This window comes from Manis javanica, chromosome 5, assembly GCF_040802235.1.
Source record: "Manis javanica isolate MJ-LG chromosome 5, MJ_LKY, whole genome shotgun sequence".
Classification (NCBI taxonomy): Eukaryota; Metazoa; Chordata; class Mammalia; order Pholidota; family Manidae; genus Manis; species Manis javanica.
This window is the reverse complement of record NC_133160.1, coordinates 22,101,546-22,123,365: the sequence shown is the minus strand read 5'-3', so window position 1 is coordinate 22,123,365 and position 21,820 is coordinate 22,101,546. Positions and strand designations below refer to the sequence as shown.

The window sequence follows — 21,820 nt, the reverse complement described above, 5'->3', positions numbered from 1 at the left end:
ATATCTCTGCAGTTAGGGAGCTCCCGAAGGAGAAGCTGCCATCTTTGGACAGCTCTGATAATTAGAAAGGCTTTCCTTATATTTAACTCTCCCAGTTGACCTGGCCTTCCATTTATAGTTACATAACCATAGTCTGCTTCTCTTCCATAATCAATCTTCAGGTTCATTTATTCAGCAAATATGTGTTGAGCACCTACTAATTACAATGTTCTTTGTAAGGCACTGGGATTCAGCAGTGAAGAAGACCAACTTGGTCTCTGTCTTCAGGAATCTTACTATAGTAGGGAGACAGACAACTGGCAAAAAAAAAAAAAAAAAGATAAATAATAAAAGAATTATAGCTTGCAAAAAATGCTATGAAAAATATGAAGAGTGTTGTGTTGAATATAGGAAGGGCTGGTGCTACTTAGGGCAACCAGTGAAAGCCTCACCAGGGAAGTGACATTTAAATGGAGATCTGAAGTATGATGCAAACCATTTGAAGAGTTGGGGAAAGATAGTAAAGGAACATGCATGTTCTACCAGAAGAAGGCTAATATGAGTTGGAAAAGATATAAGGCATAGAAGAAGTTTGTATTTTCTTCTACATGCAACAGAAGCCATTAAAGGGTTTTAGGCAGGGGGCAATGTAGTTTGGTTTATGTTTTTAATAGATCATTCTGGATGATGTAACATTGGAAGGGGACAAGAGTGAGAGAACAGTGTAAGGCCATTGTGGTCATCCAGGCGAGAGATGAAGGTGGGGCAAATTAGAAGGGGGGCAACAGGAGTACAGTTTTTTGGGACTCAGCATCATGTCTCTCAGTATCTTTTCTTCTCCAGGCTAAACAGCTCTGTCCAGTGTTCCTCTCATAACAGGTTTGACTTCTTTTCTCATCTGGGTGTTTCTCTGGAAGACCTAACATACCAGATTAGATCCTGCCCTCTGATGCTTCTGTGAAGAACCCAGTTTTCTCTACCTATTTTTCCTCAGCTCTTTCCTCCTTTCCTGTGCCTTACTTTTCTGTGAGTCTAGGCAACTAAAATCTACAATCCAATGACTGTCCCTCTCATATAAAGAGAAGAGTCCAAGTATTCCCTGTCGTTAATCAATTATCAGTTTTTCAGTGATTTGACCATGAATCTTAAGTAGTTATTGTGACAGCTGTTCTTGGAGGAGACAGGAAAAAGATATTATCCCTGCCCTCCAAGAGCCCAGGGTAAATGGAAAAGATAAGGCCCCAGTAAATGAAATATAAGGTAGAGCCAACAAATCATAAGGGAAGTGAATTGAAAGACCTTAGGAGGAGGAGAGAACTTTCAGCTTTGGAGTAGGTGGAAAAAGAGAAACTAAGGAAGACTTCATGGAAGATGTTAATTTGGAACACTTGGGGCTAGGGTCGGGTGGGGACAGGAGTGCTCTTCTGTAGGAATGGTCCTGGATGACTTCACTGAGAAGCTGACATTTCACCAATAACTCAAAGTAGGGAATAAGCCCTGTGGCTCCCTGGGTGGGAAGAATACTCCAAGTAGAGGGCAAAAGCTCTGAGGCTGAATGTGCTCAGTGTTTTTGCCAAACAGGAAGGAGGCCATGTGTCTGGAGCAGAGTGAGAGGGTAAGGAAGGCAGAATGGGAGTATATGAGGACAGATAGGTGATGAGGGACTAGATCATTAAGGAGCTAGTAGGCCATTGTGAGGACTTACACTTTTACCTTAAATGATATGGGAAGATGCCTGAGTATTTTGAGGAGAGGAGTGATATGATCTGACTTATGTAATGGTGATTTTGGACTAGGATGGTAGAAGTAAATGTGAAGAGAAATAATCTAATTCTAATGTTTTGAATCAGTAGTGGATTACAGTAAATTTGGAGAATGTAAGGGTAAGTTAGTTGGAGAAGTTTCCCTGGAGGAAGAAGATGAGAAGACTGTACCTTGGGTTGTCCCATGCCATATGGCCTCCAGGTAAGAGGGAAGTTGGTTAGTCTACAGCAAGGGTTTCCAATTAATAGCCCACCAGCTGAATTTCTCAATAATTTTGTTTGACAACAGTGTTTAAAATTTCTAAATTTTCATCATCAACACTTAAAATTTCTAGACCTCTCCTAAAAAACTGAAAAAAATTAATAATAGTGAGACTTTATTCCTAGAGGACAAAAGTTGGCAAGAGGTAAGTTTAAGTACTAAATGCTTTCTTTTGCCAGAGCTTGTATTCTCCAGTTTTCCAGTTCTACCTCTGCCTATTTTATACTCAAAACTGAAACTAAATGCCATTGCACATATACTGCTATTTTCTTATTCACTTAAGAGGAAAGTGAACTATTTCTTGTCTCTATTAAAGTTTTTCTCTGAGATGGTCCAGTACACTCATTTACATTATCTATCTGGACCCTGTCAGTTTTTGAGTTCGCAACTCCCATTGTACAGAAGAGACCCTCGTCCCTGGTCTGCTATAACCTGCTGTGTAACCTCAAGCACAGCAGTGGTCTCTTTGCATCTCTTTGGATTTAGGATACTAAATTGGATGTTCTTTAAAAAATTCTAACATCCTAAAGGGCTTGGGATCTTGCAGGAGGCTAGTACTCTGTTCCCTCCCTTCTTCTAACCAGCCAGGCACCCCAGCCTGGTGTGTTTATCAGAGAAAGAAGACACTGGAAGGAGTAAGGTGCCTATATCAATAATGTATAATTTGAGCCCTGAGCCAGAGAGAGCAACATACATTGTGTGTGTGTATGTGTGTGTGTGTGTGTAATTGGAAGTGGACTTAAGTAAGCTGTTCTTGTATAGGTTTGTGCTCATTTATTTCTGTGGACCTTCTATGTACCAGGCTCTATTTTAGGTGCTAGGGATGTAGCAATGAACAAGACAGACAAGATTTCTGTTATCATGGAGATTATATTCCAGTGATAGATACAGGTAATATACAAGTACATAAAATGTGTGGTATAATTTCAAGTAATAGAAAGTTCCATGGAGAAAATAAAACAATGATTTGATAGAGACTTTCTGGAGGGGCAAGCTGTGCACATAGGTGGCTATATAAATGTGGTGTTTGTACTTGTAGAAGGGTCCATGTTTGAGTCTTGGGTCCATATATTTATGCTTATTTGTGCCTGGTGTGCAAATGGCCTACAATATAAGTACATGTGGTTTTATGCATGTGGAGTACACACAGGTGAACTGGTATGTGGTATGCATGAGGTGACATGTGTGCATGGGTATATGTTATACATGAGCATTTAGCCATAACTGGAGATGTTCTAAAGTTCCTGTGGCACTTGTTAGTGGGTCGGTTAAGGAAATGGCTTTTTTGCCTCTGGCATCAGGGCCATTTGCCAGCTCCCTCTCTCCCTGTCCTTTCCACTTTAGAGAGCTCTCTGTGCTTGGATCCTCTCAGCCCTAGGAGGGCTAAGCCAAGGAAAGGATAGTAAATGACTCATCAAGCCAGGTGCTGGGAAGAGGCTGAAAATCTGTGTAACCTCCCAAGACCTGGCATCCCTGCTAGTCCCTGTCCTTCACGCTATGAGGGGAGAGTCCTGACTTGAAGTCAGAAGACCCGAAGATCTATTCTTGGCTCTGCCACTTATTATGACCTTGCCAAGCTACTGTATCTCTCTGGGTTTCAGTTGCCTCCTTCATAAGTAGTCTGGGTAGTAAGGAAAGAGAGGGAGCACAATGTCCTGTAGTATTTAGAGGGGGCTAAGTGGTGCTGGTGCCTGAAGGAGGAGTGAAGGCATTCTGGGCAGGGGAAATGGCATGATCAAAAAGGTGGATGTGGGCCTTTATGTGTAAGGGAAGCTGGGGGGAAACCACTTAGAATAAAATTCAAACTTCTTATTGCCTCCAAGGCTCTATGTGATCTGGCTACTGCCTCTCATTCTTATCCTCCTTCTTTTTCACTATATTCCAGCCATACTTGCTTCTTTTTTGTTTTTTAGATAGGCCAGAATCTTTACTGCCTCAGTGCCTTTCCCAGTTTTGATATCCTCTGCCCAGTATATTCTTCTTAAGAATTCATATAGTTACCTATTTCTCATTACGCAGGTCTTAGCTCAACTACCACCTTCCCAGGAGAGGCCTTCCCTGACCATCTTATTTGAAGTAGTTGTCCTCTAATGTTCATCAGTATTTAAAATGCACAAACCTTTGTCCCAACAATTTCTCTTCTTGTATTCATCCGACTGATATATTTTCAAGTGAGTAAAATGATGTACAAATAAAGATAATCACTGAAGCATTTATTTGTTAAACTATGGCACATACAAACAGTGGAACATTATGTAGATGACAAAGAAAATGAAAAAGCACTGTAAGTTTTGATGGAGAATGATATCAAAGTATATTGTTAAATTAAAAAAAATAAGATGATCAAGCTCTACACTTATACAAAATAGTATGAATTGCATACCATCATTTTTGTAAAAAAATGAGTATAAAAATATAAATGTATGTATATATGCTTGTCTAATAAACCTATCCCATGTTTAAAGCAGTCCTTTCCCACCTCTGCCCAACCCATGTGTGGTTGGGGACAGTGAGATGCTTTCTTATCTCTCTTTTGAACAGATTAAAATTTAATTTTCTAAATCTGATTTTTAAATTTCCATCTTCAGTGACATCCTAACGACCTTATGAAAGATGCTAACAGTATAGGCTTCTTCCAAAGAGATTATCTTGATCACTCAATACTAGTTCAATTGCCCTATACCCTCCGTTCTACAAGGAGTGGCCCTGTCTGCATATTGAGAATTTCTGGGAAGTTACACAAAATAGTAGTAAAAATGGTTGCCCATAAGCAGGGTGATTAGGGGATAGGGTTGGGAGGGACACACCTCATTACATACCTTTTAATGTAGTACCCTTTGTATGTATGTATTACTCAAAAAAAATCATTAAATTGAAAAAAATGTGAATATTCCTACAGTTAAATCTTTGCACAGTTATGAAAGTCCTTAACATGTCTTTTTAAAAAGTATTTATCTTCAGTTACTCATTATACCATTCTTTATATCCTTCATAATGCTTATCATAATGTGAAGTTATCTTGGTCACTTGTGTGTTTCCTGCACTGTCATTGGAATATAAGCTCCATGTTGTCAGGGATCTTGCTTATCTCATTCATCAGTGCCTTATTTCTATATCTGTATATAGCACATAGTAGTTATTGAATAAGTCAGTGAACAAATGAAGGAGTGACTGAAGGAACTAGTAGAACTTCTAGAACTAGGGGAGGAGTGTGAGACAGGGCTGAGGAGGTAGACAGAAATCAGTTGATAGATGTGGTGATCCTCAAACTTTAAATGTGCATCAGGCTGTTACTTTATACCAGCTTGTAATAAAGAAGCAGTTTCTTGGACCATGTGATTCTGATTCAGTAGGTCTGAGCTAGGACTCAGGAATCTATGTTCTAACAAATTCCCTAGGTGACTTGGGTGCAAATGATCTGGAGATCCCACTTTGAATAACACCAGTACAGTCTTGACACTGTGCTTAGGAAGAATCACATCTGTGATATAATTTCTCCTTAATATATCACTATGGTGGAAGAGAAGGGACCATCATCCCATTTTATTAACCTAAATGGGGTTCAGAGATGGGCAATGCATTTTCCAATGACACACAGCTATGTATAAAGTATACTTTGAAAGGCTAAAGTATCTGACCAGTCAGCTTAAGGTACAGTGGCAGATGGCTCACTCTCATAGGGCATTCCCAGGTCTTAGTGTTACTGAATGGATATTATGTTACTGTATTGGGGGAAGAGGTTATTACTCCCTAATGATTGGTTCTTTCTGGTGTATCTCAGGGAGGGCAATGAGCCAGAGGAGACCACCCAGATCACATACCGTGAGCTTCTGGTCCAAGTGTGTCAGTTCAGCAATGTTCTCCAAAAACAGGGTGAGTGTGGGGGGTATGAGAAGGGGACTAGAGGGTATGGCCTAGGGGGTATCTGAGGACTTGGGGGAAGTAGACAGGAATGGAAAGAATCTGGTAATGGGAGCAGAAAAGGTCAGCTGAGGGGACTGTAGCTGGATGAGAGGGAGTGAACAGAAAGGGTCCATGGTCCATGGTCTATGTCCTTCACCTGCAGGCATTCGGAAGGGTGACAGAGTGGCCATCTACATGCCCATGATACCAGAGCTCGTGGTGGCTATGCTGGCGTGTGCCCGCCTTGGGGCTCTGCACTCCATTGTGGTAGGAATTTGGGCTGGTAAAAGGAACCAGGGGTGGGAGGCAATGGGGTTCTGGAATTAGGTTGGGCCTGGATGATGGAAGACCTTAAGAATCAGACTAAGGAATTTAGAATGTTTGTGTCATAGATTCCATATCAGTTCTTCAGTTTCTTCTAGGACCCTGGCTTAGGGGCCCTGAAGGTTTTATGAGTGTCTCCTTTCCTTGTTCACTCAGTCCCTAGGTGCTTCTCTCTCTCAGTCTTTCTCCCTTCCCTAGTTTGCAGGCTTTTCTGCAGAGTCTCTGTGTGAGCGGATTCTGGATGCCAGTTGCAGCCTTCTCATTACTACAGGTGACTAATTCTCACTCTCACCCCTTCTCCATAATCCCACACCCCATGTCTTGGTTTCCAATCACCTAGCTGGCATTTGGGACTGTTCACTGTAGAGGTAGGGACTGTCTTTATCTCCTGGTTCCACCTCAGCTGACCCTCCATCAGCTCAAATCACCTAGAAGAGCCAGAGTCAAGAGACCCAGGAAGGGCTCCATGAACATTGCTCATTTGGGATAAAGAACTAGGAGTTTGGTGCCTTCCTAAGATCTGGAATGTCTGTTGCTCCCCAAAGATGCCTTCTACAGGGGAGAAAAGCTTGTGAACCTGAAGGAGCTGGCTGACGAGGCCTTGGAGAAGTGTCGGGAGAAGTAAGTGTGTTTGCATGGTTGGCTTCTGCTCTGGGTTGACTGGCCTTTCCCCAGTGCCAGGTTCCCTTTGTCCTCCCTACCTAGATGGACATGGGTGGGTCTTGCCAAATTCTCTTTTGAGCCAACCAGCCCACCACTTCAGGCTTCTCTTTCCTCCAGGGGTTTCCAAGTGAGATGCTGCATTGTGGTCAAGCACCTGGGGCGGGCAGAGCTGGGCACAGGTGACTCTCCCAGCCAGTCTCCCCCAGTTAAGAGGCCATGCCCGGATGTGCAGGTGAGTTTGGTACTGTTATGCCCTCCTCTGGGCTCAGATTGGCACTTTTGTCCTGCCTAGGAAGTTCCTGATGTCCTTCTTTGCTTCCTCCTCATAATGCTGAGGATCTGGGAACAATCCTAGGAATGCCTCCTCTGACAGGCTGGCTGGGAGCTGGGGGACTTTGACCTTGAATGTAGGTAGGGAGTCCCTTGTACCTTGGGAACTTAGCTTGAGAGATTGTGAGGGGGACTCCTGTGATGGTTGGGATATCCTAATGGGCACAAAGGACCCTCAGGGTCTGGGCTTGGGTTAGTAATGGCTCAACTACTTGTGTGGTCCCACCATGGAAAGACCAGGATCTGGCCCTGAAGATATGGCCCTTGTTAGCTTTGGATTCAGTGCTTCTGGTGGAAATGGTGGCCTCTAAGTCTAAGAAACATGAAGGATGAAAGTTCCAGGGTCCAGAAAGACTGAGGGTTCCTGAGATTCTGTGACTTGAGGGGCTGTGAGTGGTCTTAGGACTAGAGAGGCTGTAGTCTAGTCTAGGGATATTGGAGACCCCAGTCAGCATTAGGGGCTCTTAGTGTATATGAACTGGGGACAGGATCAGGAGAATGGAGGCTGGGAGGACCAGTGAGAGGGGAGCCTGAGGGAAAGGAGTCACACTGACCCTTCACTTCCTCTCCCCTATACTTGGACCCTGCTCACCACCCTTTCCATGGGCTCTTAACAGGGTAAGCTGAAAGAGAAACCCAAGCGCACCTGGTCCCAGGTATCCACCTCTGCGTTGCCTTGGGCACTGCTTCCCTGCGTGCTTGTCTGTGTGCCCATCTGCTCTTTGCCTGTTTGCCCCATTAAGATGTCTGCCAGACCTAACTCCCTTTTTTGTGCCCCTGGGTCCTTTGCCATCTAAGTCACTGAAGGGTTGTGAAACTAAATGCTTATTGCTACCTCTCTGAACTGGAATAGAGCATGGATCTTAGAGAGGTAGCAACAGACATCCCATTTCAGTCCTTTAGGACCTTTGTGGGAGAGAGGACCAAGTAGCCTGTCGGAAAGTCTTTACTGTGCACTTAGCTGGGGCAGTGCCAGGAGAGACAGGAGGAGGAACATTTAGAGGAAGTACAGACTTGACCTTGGGAGTTCACCATTAAATCGGGGAGTTAGATATATATTACAAGTGAAACCTAATTTTATATAAGACAGCAGAGAAGAAGACTTCTAAATACATTTATATACTACTTTGGGATTTACAAACTACGTATCAATTCTGATATATAATTAAATGCTTAATTGAGCAGAAGTTACATTGTGATGGTTCTGAGACAGGAAATCCTAAATGGGGACTCAAAGTAGATTAGTATAGAGGAGAGATTGGGCTTGGAGCCCAGAGACCAATTTTTAGCTGTATGACCTCGAATAAATCACCTCTCCTGGTGATTCAGTTCCAATATCAGTAATAGGGAGATGATAATATATGCTTAAAAGGAAACCACTTCCTTTACTAAAACAAAACCCCAAACCCACTATTCTCTGAGTTTTACCATCCTCATACGGTGTCTTACTCTAAATCTGCTATGATGAACCTCTTAGGCTAAGTTAAATATAATCCTCTTTTCCTCTATTATTATTAGCATGGTGGAGACAGATCCAATTCCCAGGGGACACTACTTTTCCTTCTAAAACTCAGCCAGATACCTAAGAATTTGCTCTTGAAAGAAGTGACAGACTTAGTGGTTAGAGTATAGGCACTGAAGCCAGACTACTTTGCTTCAAATCCTGGCTGTCACTTGCTACTATGGGACCTTGGGAAAGTTACTGAAGCTGTCTCTCCTCTTTTACAGTTTCCTTATCTGTAGAGTAAGGATAATAATTGTACCTACCTGATAGGGTTTTGTCAGTATGTATAAGGTGTTTGACACATAGTAACTACTCCCTAAATGTTAGCTTTTATTACTTTTAACATAGTAGCCTGGCATTTTTAAAAGGGAAACCAGAAAAGAAATAAACTCTTGTAATTCTTAGTATCAGAGACCCTCAGGGTACAGGCTCCTGGATTTTTGTTTCCTGGAGGTAAAAAAAATTACCGAAAAAACAAAGATCATAAAAATAGGCTTACAAAGTTCAGGTTTGTCTGATAATTGTAGTCAAAGCTGCAGAAATCTTGGCAGAGCTCCAAATCCCCTCATCCTTAAGCATTCTTCAAGGGAGGGCCTGGCACCATTTGAGGACCTCCTCAACCATATCACCTATGAGCTTCTTTATGTTCCTCTCTCACACCTGGCAGCTGTGCTCCCTTAGGCTGTCCTGGTCTAAGGACAAAGGCCAACTCAATTCTTATTTCTGAAAATTCAAACCTTTTCCTGGTTCAAAGCTCTAGGCCCTCATAGGCACACACCTAATTCACAATTAATGTTTTTTAATTGAGCTTACCCTGCTTCTTGGTGCTGCTAATCTGCTCCATACATAGAGTACCCACTCACATTCTTACACACCCACAAAAGAGTTTTACAAAATTACAAGAGTCCCCTAGTTGCCACAGTGGAACTGTGCCTTGCCCTTATTTGTCCCTAGGTCCTTTCCTATGGCAGTTCACACCAGTACTTTAGACTATCACCATTTGCCAAAACAATATTGATACACTTCTGCCTAAATACATTAATGTTCACATCTCAAGTAGATAGATCATTTGGTGGGGGAAAAAGTATCCATGTGATAACATATGTGTAGACCCATATGGCTACTCCACTAAAAAGAGGGTATGTTTTTGTTTACTAGCTTGTGGGCAGCTTCTCTCTTCTTTCTTTCTCTTTTTACTTTTAATGGCACCTCACTTGGCCTGAGCTCATCATTCTTATGATGCTTACTTAATGTGACAGAAACTTCAAATTCTGTAGAGTAAGGGGCAGATAGTACAGAAAGGGATGGGTGGTTAGAGAGTCATTTTATAATCTACAAGGTATATGTCAACACTTTGGATTATTTTAACCACATATGCACACAATAAATTAGCATATAGCCATATAATGAGAGTAGGGTGTTTCTCTTACACTCTCATATCTACCTGCTAGTCAGGGTGGTTGAACATACAAGAAGCTAATGAATATGAAAGGGCTTTGTGACAGCTAAAGCAAACCCCAAACAGTTCCCATCATCACATCCTTAGATTCATCTCCCAGAGAAGTTCTGTGGAACAGAACTAACTTCTGTCCTTCCTGACATTCATCAGTTTGCCCCAACCCCAGTACAATTCAAGGCTTGATATTTCTAGGTAATACCTTTCTCTTTTGATATTCCTCAAATCCTGTGAGAACATTAGGGGCAAGAAACAGTATCCTCATTTTCAAGAGGAGTAATTTGAGGTAAAATTACTTGCCCAGGGTCATATATAGCTAGGAAGTGGCAGACCTGTGAAAACCAGTGTAAATTTTGGACAAATTCAGGGAGTCCAACTTCATTCAGCAAAGAGTAGACTCAGAAAAATTAGTTGTTCAAAGAGGGAAAGTATAACAATTTCAAGGAGAGCTTAGAAAAATTTCAGGATGACAGATCCAGAAGTATTTATCAAAGGCACATTTGTGTCGAGGGACATGCCTCTATTGGGAGAAGTCCACCTTGGTCCTTCTCCACCAGCTTGCTGCTGCTGAATGGAACCTCAAGCAAATGTCTTTATGGGAAGCCCAATATTACCAGTGTAAAGGCAGGGACAGAGTAGGGTAGGCGCACACAGATAGGGATGGTTCACGCTGGAAAAGGCACTTGGACCAAGATCTATTGACTTCTTTTGCTACTAACTAACAGAGCCAGGTGCCTGCTTCATCTGCAGGCTCTGACTTATTTTGCATTTCTGAATTGTGTGATGTCCGCATTCCTGCTGATGAGCCACTAGTCCCATAAGTACATATGTGTGTATGCAGGCCTGTGTGTGCATATTCATTCATCCAACAGAAATTTACTAAGTGCCTTTTGAGTGCCAGGCATTTTGCTAGGTATTGAGAATATAGGGGGGAAAAAAAGACAGACATGCCACTGCACTCATAGAGGTCACGATCTAGTTGGGGAGACAGTAATAAAACAAACAACTAAAAGAAAAATAACTGGAAATGTGTCATGTGTGATAAAGAATAGTGCTGTGATTAAGAATAATAGCAGGAGTGAGGGTAGGGGTGGGAATCTACCATATACTGTTCAGGGAAAGCCTTTCCAAAGTGACATTTAAGCTAAGAATTGAAGGATGAGAAGAACCCAACCAAGGGGCCCTCCCCAGCCTGAGGATAGGTGAGGGGAGCTCTGGAGCAGAGTTCTAAGAGTACCCAAGAAGTCTGCTGTTCTGCTCATGTTCTTTTTGTCCCATTCCACCCTTATGGGGCCCTTCCTCCCTCCCAGTACCCTACCTGCCAGTACCACAGCCCCCCTAAGTGCCAGGTAGGGGTATCTCCTGCCCATCTTGAGCTGTTCACTGTTCCTCCCTGCCCATTACTGTCTTCCTCCCCCCGCAGATCTCCTGGAACCAGGGGGTCGATTTGTGGTGGCATGAACTCATGCAAGAAGCAGGGGATGAGTGTGAGCCTGAATGGTGTGATGCTGAGGACCCACTCTTCATCCTGTACACCAGTGGCTCCACAGGCAAACCCAAGGCAAGTCTGTGTGTGTGTGTGTGTGTGTGTGTGTGTGTGTGTGTGTGTGTGTGTGTATTGCATAGGGTGAGAAGTTTCTGAGGAAGCATTTCATGACATGAATTTTACTCTATAACCCTGCGTTTTGGAAATGTCACATTGACTTTTCCAAATCAAATTAAGACATAAATCCTTAATCACTAGACGGTAAGGACCTAGGTGAGACAGTTCAGGTGGGGGTGTTCATAGTGCCCAAAAAAGGAGAAAAGAAGCATTCTGTGTGGCTGACATTGATGTTCCTTGCCCATGCCTACAAGGTTTGGTTGAGGGAGAGCTTCCCTGTCAACTCAAGGATAGGAACAGGATCCCTCATGGGCTCCTAGACCACAGCTCTTAGAGTTTAATTCTTTCCACTTACCACACTATTAACAAACATCTAGTCCTTCCCAGGGTACAGTATGGATGCTGGAAACACAAGAAAACTCTGACTCTTCCATTGACTTGAAAGATATGTTACTGTACCTTCCACTCACCCCCATTCCTAAATTCTTCTGTCCACATGCTTTGGAATATCCCTCAGTGTGACTTCAGAAACACGGTTTTGTCCTCTCTTTTCTAGGGATGGGGTATTGATGGAGTAAGGAAAGGATATTGCCTTTTTCTCTCCACTCTCACCCTATCAATGAGTAATTCAGTATGTGTGCCCAGATACACAACAGAGACTCTATTAGATGTGAGTGTACTAGAAGTGTTCATGTGTATGAGAGTGACGTGAATGGCTCAAAAATACCATCTTAGGGTGTAGGTATGAATGATGAACTGACTATACATGCGTGTGGGATGTGAAATAGGAACATGGAGAAAGTGGGATGGAAGAAAGATGGATGCTAGCAAAGGGGTGCTGGCAGGGTCAGAATCCCTGAGGAGGATCTTCCTCTAGCTCTGCCCAGCCTACATCTGGTGATCAGCAGGGGTGATCTCAAGGCCCTAACTGAGGTCCTATTCTTCCCCTAGGGTGTGGTACACACAGTTGGGGGCTACATGCTCTATGTGGCCACAACCTTCAAGTATGTGTTTGACTTCCATGCGGAGGATGTGTTTTGGTGCACAGCAGACATTGGTTGGATCACTGGCCATTCCTACATCACCTATGGACCACTGGCCAATGGTGCCACCAGTGTTTTGGTGAGAAGGGAGCTGGGGCCCATGGCTGCCTGGTCTACTTAGGGGATGGACAAGGTGTTCCTAGGTGACTGCCTCCCAAGGCCGGTTGGTCTAGAGGTAGGGGAACTTACACAATGACCTGTTTCCTGGAGAAAAAAGAGTTCTGAGGGGGATTGTGTTTCTGGACTAAGATAGGTCTCTTGGCTTGTCTGGTAAGGGAGGAAGACATGGGTTTTTTGGAAAGGGCAAAATACTGAGCCTGAGGGAATGGTAGGGGAGTGGAGGGACTATTGGGAAGAACCAGGAATGACCAACCTTCACTGGGGACAGTTTGAGGGGATCCCTACATACCCGGATGTGAGCCGCCTGTGGAGCATTGTAGACAAGTACAAGGTGACCAAGTTCTACACTGCACCTACAGCTATCCGCCTGCTCATGAAGTTTGGAGATGATCCTGTCACCAAGTGAGACCCCTCCCCAGCTGCTGCCCCATGGGTGTCCCTCAGAGCTGCGTTCTGTCCTTTGTGCACAACCTTTCCTATTCTATTATTCCAACTCTCTAGTTGGGAATAAGGGAGGGGGCAGGAGAAGAGCCTGGGCATGTCTTTCTGGCCCCCAGTGGTACTCAGAGCTTCCTCTCTCCCCACTCCCTTGCCCAAGGTATAGCCGGGAATCCTTACAGGTGTTAGGCACAGTGGGTGAGCCCATCAACCCTGAGGCCTGGCTGTGGTACTACCGGGTGGTAGGTGCCCAGCGCTGCTCCATCGTGGACACCTTCTGGCAGACAGAGACGGTGAGTAAGAGGTTCAGAAGGCTGGGGTTCAGGGACTGTATGGGAAGAGACTGACTCAAACCCCTGATCTCTGATTTCCACAGGGTGGCCATATGTTGACTCCCCTCCCTGGTGCCACACCCATGAAGCCTGGTTCTGCTGTGAGTGAGGCTCCCTTGGGTGGTCCTGGGCGAGGCCGGAGTTGAGTGAGGGGCATTTGGCTTAGGTAGTGGGTGGGGGGAATATGTGTGAGGAATGGGGCTCTGGGACTTCTTGAGAGAGGTAGAGTTGAGTCAGAGTCGTGTTGTTCCTCCCCTTGAGTCCTGTCTCCTGTTTGCTTCTAGACCTTCCCGTTCTTTGGAGTAGCTCCTGCTGTCTTGAATGAGTCTGGGGAAGAGTTGGAAGGTGAAGCTGAAGGTTATCTGGTGAGGCCCTGGCCCTTGGTTGGGGGGTGTTTTGAGGAGCTGGGGGGAAAGGGTCACCGAAGTGAGTACTGTTGTTTGCTTCAGTTTGGAACCTAATCTTTACTGGCAACCGCCTGTGGCTAAAGCTCCATAGTTGAGGGTTTATCCTCTGCAGAGGCCCTGAGGGGGATTTTTCTAGATACTCTGCCTGCCTCTCTGCCTTTTGACCCACAAGGCTTTTAAGGGCTCTACTCAAAGATTCCTGATGGTACCTTTCTGGGTCTGGGACACTTAGTCCCAACTCTTACTTTGACAAACATTCTAGTGTGAAAGGAGGCTTCATAACCTAGTGGAAAATCAGATGGGCTCTGGAGAGAACCTGCCTGGGTTCAAATCCTGGCTCTGCCTCTTCTGTGACCTCAAATAAATTATCTAACCCCTCTAATCCTAAATGTTCTTATTTGTAAAATAGGTTTATAATAATACCTTTGTGTTCTATGGTTGCTGGATTGATTAAATTAGATAATTCCACATGAAAGGTTTAGCACAGAACCTAACAGTTAGTGATTAATAAATGTTAGCTGTTGTTGATTGTTATATTAGTATTTGTAGGGAGATAATCAGCCCCTGGCCTTCACCCCACTTCACTTTTACTAAGAGCGAGTTAGTAACAAGGGGAGGACTTGAATGCAGACCTTCTGACTTTTAGCCTAAAATTCCCTCCATCCCATCAATCTGCTGCCACAGGACATTATTGATTGCGCAATAATTACTTATTTGTGTGAGGGTCACCCATTTTTCAGTGACTATTTTTGTTTGCATTCACACTGGACCTGCTTTCCTGAGGGATTACCCAAGAGGAGAATCAAATTTATTAAGTGCTTATCACTAATAGAACATTGTGCTAGGCAACTTCCACATACTATTAATTTAATCCTCACAATAATTTTGGGAAGTAGAGATTATTTTCTCTGATTTACAGATGAGGCTCCAGAAGCTTAGAGAGATAAAGTTACCTGCCTGGGGTCACCCAGCTAGTGAGTGAGTTAGCAGAGCTGAGATTTCATGCCCAGATTATCTACCTCCAAAGCCTGTATTTTGTCCTACTTCTCAAGAATGGCCATTTCTCCACTGGTTTGGCAGAGCCCTGATTGTTTTCCATTGAGGCAGTGTTGCAGATGTGACCACTGTGCCTTCCTTACTCCCTAGGTGTTCAAGCAGCCCTGGCCAGGGATTATGCGCACAGTCTATGGGAACCATGAACGCTTTGAGACCACCTACTTTAAGAAGTTCCCTGGGTACTACGTGACAGGAGATGGTGAGCCTTGGCTATCCCTGTCCCACACCTTCCACCAGGACATGCACCTTCCCCTTCCATTTTCAGGAAGTTGGTTAGGGGTGAAGGAAAACAGAGAGAGGAACATGTCCTATGTATCGATGTCTAATATCCAGGCAGAACTACAGAGAAGACTATAAGAGCAGAAGTGTGTGTTACAGAAAGGGTCTCAACATGGTACCATCTGAGATTTGATGTTTTTGAGGAAAGATGTTCTTGTTTCCATTGTTCCTGTGTGGAAGAGATGGGGCATATGGTAGTGTGTATTACTGTGTCATGTGTGTCCCCATGTCTGGAGCCTGTGTTTGCCCGTGTGTCCATCCACCAATCCATTCATCTGTAAATATTTACTGAATACCTACCATGCCCAGGCTCTGATATAAGCTCATGAATAAGGTAGGCAAGGTCTCTGCTCTTATTCCAGTAAGGGGAGACAGACAATTAACTCAGCAAACAAGGAAACAAACTTACCTTAGAAAGTGATATGTGCTGTGATGAAAAACAGGGCTAAAAGTATCTGCAGGGATGGACATCATATATGACATGGTGAGAGAATCTTCTCTGAAGTGACTTTTGACCAGACACCTGAAGGATGGGAAGAAGCCAGGCATGGGAAAATCTGGAGTGAGTGTTCAATGCAGAGACAAGCTTGAAATGTCTGAGGAACAGACTGAAGCCCATGTGGCTGGAGTATAGTGAGCACAGGGAAGAATGTTAAATATGAAATTGGAGAGATAGGTAATATAGGGCCATATGGGTCATGGGAGTTTGGTTTTTATCCAGTGAACAGTGGGGGACCGTTAGGGGTTTTAAGCAGTGAAGTGATAAGAACTAACACACTGTTCAGAAAATAACTGCTTAATTTATGGAGAACAGACTATAGGTGGATATATTAGTTATCAATTACCATTGAACAATTACCCCCAAAGTTGGCAGCTTAAAACAGCAAATATTATATCTCATATAGTTTCTAAGGATCAGGAACCTATGAGTTTCAGTCAAGCTGTTGGTAGGGACTGTAGTCATCTGAAGGTTTGACTGAGCCTGGAGGACCCACTTCCAGCCTCATTCATTTTGCTACTGGCAGGAATCCTCAGTTCCTAGCTATTTGGGCCTCTCCTGGCTACTCATGACATGGCAGCTGGCTTCCTCCAGAGCAAATAATCTGAGAGAATGCAACAAAAGTAGAAGCCACAGTGTCTTATATTTTCTAATGTCAGAAATGATATCCTATCACTTTTTTTTTGGTATCATTAATCTACAATTACATGAAGAACATTATGTTTACTAGGCTCCCCCCTTCACCAAGTCCCCCCCATATATCCCTTCACAGTCACTGTCCATCAGTGTAGTAAGATGCTGTAAAATCACTACTTGTCTTCTCTGTGTTGCACAGCCCTCCCCGTGCCCCCCCCCACACTATACATGCTAATCATAATGTCCCCTTTCTTTTTCCCCACTCTTGTCCCTCCCCTCCCTCCCATTCTCCCTAGTCCCTTTCCCTTTGGTAACTATTAGTCCATTCTTGGGTTCTGTGATTCTGCTGCTGTTTTGTTCCTTCAGTTTTCCTTTGTTCTTATACTCCACATGAGTGAAATCATTTGGTACTTGTCTTTCTCTGCCTGGCTTATTTCACTGAACATAATACCCTCTAGCTCCATCCATGTTGTTGCAAATGGTAGGATCTGTTTTTTTCTTATGGCTGAGTAATATTCCATTGTGTATATGTACCACATCTTCTTTATCCATTCATCTGCTGGTGGACATTTAGGTTGCTTCCATTTCTTGGCTATTGTAAATAGTACAGTGATAAACATAGGGGTGCATCTGTCTTTTTCAAACTGGAGTGCTGCATTCTTAGGGTAAATTCCTAGAAGTGGAATTCCTGGGTCAAATGGTATTTCTATTTTGAGTTTCTTGAGGAATCTCCATACTGCTTTCCACAATGGTTGAACTAATTTACATTCCCACCAGCAGTGTAGGAGGGTTCCCCTTTCTCCACATCCTCACCAACATTTGTTATTGTTTGTCTTTTTGATGATGGTGATCCTTACTGGTGTGAGGTGCTATCTCATTGTGGTTTTAATTTGCATTTCTCTGATGACAAGTGATGTGGAGCATCTTTTCATGTGTCTGTTGGCCATCTGAATTTCTTCTTTAGAGAACTGTCTATTCATCTCCTCTGCATTTTTTAATTGGATTATTTGCTTTTTTAAAATTCATTTTATTATCATTAATCTACAATTACATGAAGAACATTATAGTTACTAGACTCCTGCCTTCACCAAGTCCCCCCCACTACAAACCCCATTACAGTCACTGTCCATCAGTGTAGTAAGATGCTGAAGACTCACTACTTGTCTTCTCTGTGTTGCACATCCCTCCCTATGCCCCCCCCCCACATTATACATGCTAATCATAAGGCCCCCTTTCTTTTTCCCTGCCCTTATCCCTCCCTTCCCACCCCTCCTGCCCAGTCCCTTTCCCTTTGGTAACCGTTAGTCCATTCTTGGGTTCTGTGATTCTGCTGCTGTTTTGTTCCTTCAGTTTTCCTTTGTTCTTATACTCCACATATGAGTGAAATCATTTGGTACTTGTCTTTCTCCACCTGGCTTATTTCACTGAGCATAATACCCTCTACCTCCATCCATGTTGTGCAAATGGTAGGATCTGTTTTTTTCTTATTGCTCAGTAATATTCCATTGTGTGTATGTACCACATCTTCTTTATCCATTCATCTACTGATGGACATTTAGGTTGCTTCCATTTCTTGGCTATTGTAAATAGTGCAGTGATAAACATAGGGGCGCACCTGTCTTTTTCAAACTGGAGTGCTGCATTCTTAGGGTAAATTCCTAGAAGTGGAATTCCTGGGTCAAATGGTATTTCTACTTTGAGCTTTTTGAGGAACCTCCATACTGCTTTCCACAATGGTTGAACTAATATGCATTCTCACCAGCAGTGTATGAGGGTTCTCCTTTCTCCGCAACCTCTCCAACACTTGTTGTTTGTCTTTTGGATGGTGGCGATCCTTACAGGTGTGAGGTGATATCTCATTGTGGTTTTAATTTGCATTTCTCTGATGACAAGCGATGTGGAGCATCTTTTCATGTGTCTCTTGGCCATCTGAATTTCTTCTTTGGAGAAGTGTCTGTTCAGCTCCTCTGCCCATTTTTTAATTGGATTATTTGCTTTTTGTTTGTTGAGGTGCATGAGTTCTTTATATATTTTGGATGTCAACCCTTTATTGGATCTGTCATTTATGAATATATTCTCCCATACTGTAGGGTACCTTTTTGTTCTATTGATGGTATTCTTTGCTGTACAGAAGCTTTTTAGCTTGATATAGTCCCACTTGTTCATTTTTGCTTTTGTTTCCCTTGCCCGGGAGATATGTTCATGAAGAAGTCACTCATGTTTATGTCCATGAGATTTTTGCCTATGTTTTTTTCTAAGAGTTTTATGGTTTCATGACTTACATTCAGGTCTTTGATCCATTTCGAATTTACTTTTGTGTATGGGGTTAGACAGTGATCCAGTTTCATTCTCTTACATGTAGCTGTCCAGTTTTGCCAGCACCATCTGTTGAAGAGACTGTCATTTCCCCATTGTATGTCCATGGCTCCTTTATCATATATTAATTGGCCATATATGTTTGGGTTAATGTTTTGAGTCTCTATTCTGTTCCACTGGTCTGTGGCTCTGTTCTTGTGCCAGTACCAAATTGGATATCCTATCACTTTTGCCAAATTCTATTGATTACACAGACTAACCCTAGTCCAGTGAGGAAGAGGACTACACAGGGGTCTGAATTCCAGGAGGTGGAGATTAGTATGTCTGTCTTGGAGTCTGAGTACCACAGTGGGCAAGAGTAGAAGCAGGAAGACTTGTTTGGAGACTAACACAGTGGGTGTGCTAGTTTGGTAATGTACCTTATATATCCTACTGTGGAGTATTTATTGTGTTGTGCATTTCTTCTCTTCCCAGGCTGCCGGCGGGACCAGGATGGCTACTACTGGATCACTGGCAGGATTGATGATATGCTGAATGTTTCTGGTGAGGGACAGAGACAGTTTACCCTTGTCAGCCCTGTTCTCCCAGCAATTCCCAGCCAAAGCCTTCTGAGAGAGCCAGGATGTCCTTTGGCAAGACCATGATTGGAGTGTGGTATTCAGTTCTAGGTCCAGCTTTTGGAGAGAGTTATAAACACAAGAATGTGCCTAGAGGAGAGGAACTAGAATGGTCAGGCAAATGAAGCATGTCATGTGAGGAATGAATGAAAGGCCTTCCCCATTTGACCAGACCAGGACTGCCCTGTAGGCACAGCTGTTGCAGGGGCTGGGAGAGAGGCTAGGATCTCTCTCATGGCGCTTCTTTTCCCTTTACAAGGACACCTGTTGAGCACGGCAGAAGTAGAGTCAGCACTTGTGGAACACGAGGCTGTTGCAGAGGCAGCTGTGGTCAGCCACCCTCATCCTGTGAAGGGCGAATGCCTCTACTGCTTTGTCACACTACGCCATGGCTACACGTTCAGCCCCATCCTCACTGAGGAGCTCAAGAAGCAGAGTGAGGAGCCTCCCTGGGCATGGAGTGCAGGGTCTTTCCTGATGGCCCAGTTACCACACCAGATTGTTGGGGAGGGGCTGGGGCAAGCTACTCCTCAAACCACAGACTCCTGGGAGCCTTAGGGGCTGACTGCCTTCTTCCCCTCCGTCTCCGCTAGGATAATAATGGCTGAATTATTGAATTCTTTCTTTGTGTCACCACTGAGCTAATTGCTTTAAATGTATTAATTCCTTTAAATCCCTGTAATCACCCCATGAAACAGATCCTCTTGTTACCTTCATTCTAAAGATGAAGAAATTGAGACTCAGAGAAGTTAAATCATTCACCCATGGCCACAGTGCTACTCAAGTGGGATTTTCAACTACAGTAGGATGATTCTTAGAATTTCAGTTCCATGAAGGTGGATTAAGATACAATAAGATAAAGAGACATGTATTTAAAAGAAAAAGACAGGCAGTGAGCATGAGAATGACTCTGGGCCGGGCCTTGAAGAGGAAATAGGTGGAGGAACAAAGCAATCTCTATCCTGGTTTTGGGGGGCCTGGCTAAGGGCACTGAAAAATGCTTAACGGTTTGTTGGTTACAGTTAGAGAAAAGATTGGCCCCATTGCCACACCGGATTACATCCAGAATGCACCTGGCTTGCCTAAAACCCGCTCAGGTATGTTCAGAAGCCTTGAGGGATTGGGATTGGGATTGGAATTGGCTGACGCCCAGTGATGGCAGAATAATAAGCCTTTGAAAGGGCTGGAGTGGGCCAATGCTGTCACCTGGTAACCAGAACCCTGTGGTCCCCCAGGGAAAATCATGAGGCGGGTGCTTCGGAAGATTGCTCAGAATGACCACGACCTGGGGGACACATCTACTGTGGCTGACCCATCCATCATCAGCCAGCTCTTCAGCCACCGCTGCCTGACTATCCAGTGAACAAGACCCTGTCCTTTTCCCAGGATTCCCCCTGCTTGGCTTTCCAGAGTTTTCCCCACTTTCCCTGACCCCTGTCCAGGAGTGCAGAGGGCCAGTGCTGACCCATACCACCTCCCCTGACCAGTTGTCTGGGACTGAGGGCCAGCTTTGCCCCAGAATAGAGGTAATTTCCTGTGGCTGACAGGAAGATGGGACAGGGCCTACGTCCGCCTCAGGTTGCTATACTCCTAGACTCAAAGAGCCCTTGGAACCCAGAACAGGGGCCTTGAAGTCAATGTCCCCAACCCAAGTTAAGTATTCAGTGGGCAGTGAGGGCCTACACTGAAGCAGGGAGGCAGCTCTGTGATCCTATGTCAGCTCTCAGGAAGCACCAGTACTTAACCTTGGGCACGCACTTGCCCTTAGAAATGCCTGTTTGTGAGTCCTGGAACAATTATTATATTTTTAAACACTTTGCTGCCTTTGTTCTGGGTCTGAATTCCCTTTTGTGCCAGATGGCAGTGCTTGTCTGCACATTTGCTCCAGGAGCTATGCAGGCAGGCTCAATTTCCAGAGAGTTTTCAGATTCATCTGCTGCTTGTAGGAGTGTGTTTTGTTTCTAGGTCCAGGGAAGTTTGACATGTCCTCTGTTCCCAGCCTCCCCCAAACAGAGTCCTGCCAATGAGAGAAACTGTCAGATGAAACTCTCTTTTCTTGCCCTGGTCATGCTCAAGCCTTGTGGTTGTAGGAATAAAGTCTGTGAACTCAAGAAGGCAGTGATTTGTTTTCTTAGGTATTTTACTGTAACTTGCTAGCTGTACTGATTTGCATGGGGGATGAGAAGGGGAGTGGTTTCCCCCAGAATACTCCAATATCTTCCTTCCAGAACTTTTGGTTTGGGCGGAGCTAGGCAGGGTTTCACTGACAAGCCCTTTGACAAGCTCCTGA

General features: G+C 44.1%; 1 protein-coding gene across 2 annotated transcripts in view; it reads left to right on the top strand.

Moving 5' to 3' along the window:
• The window catches only part of ACSS2 (acyl-CoA synthetase short chain family member 2), a 46,299-nt gene extending 24,655 nt beyond the window's left edge, over positions 1-21,644 (top strand). The window contains exons 3-19 of one of the 2 annotated variants that reach the window (XM_037012812.2): positions 5,786-5,877; positions 6,071-6,174; positions 6,430-6,502; positions 6,777-6,852; positions 7,012-7,126; positions 7,842-7,880; positions 11,608-11,745; positions 12,739-12,909; positions 13,219-13,352; positions 13,549-13,681; positions 13,765-13,821; positions 14,005-14,085; positions 15,274-15,382; positions 19,388-19,456; positions 19,790-19,966; positions 20,553-20,627; positions 20,766-21,644. In XM_037012812.2, coding sequence (XP_036868707.1) covers positions 5,786-5,877; positions 6,071-6,174; positions 6,430-6,502; positions 6,777-6,852; positions 7,012-7,126; positions 7,842-7,880; positions 11,608-11,745; positions 12,739-12,909; positions 13,219-13,352; positions 13,549-13,681; positions 13,765-13,821; positions 14,005-14,085; positions 15,274-15,382; positions 19,388-19,456; positions 19,790-19,966; positions 20,553-20,627; positions 20,766-20,893 — 1,771 coding nt within the window. In that variant the 3' untranslated portion in view covers positions 20,894-21,644. The remainder of the gene's footprint in view (positions 1-5,785; positions 5,878-6,070; positions 6,175-6,429; positions 6,503-6,776; positions 6,853-7,011; positions 7,127-7,841; positions 7,881-11,607; positions 11,746-12,738; positions 12,910-13,218; positions 13,353-13,548; positions 13,682-13,764; positions 13,822-14,004; positions 14,086-15,273; positions 15,383-19,387; positions 19,457-19,789; positions 19,967-20,552; positions 20,628-20,765) is intronic. The other variant, XM_037012813.2, reaches the window with a different exon arrangement.
• Positions 21,645-21,820: the final 176 nt, after the last annotated feature.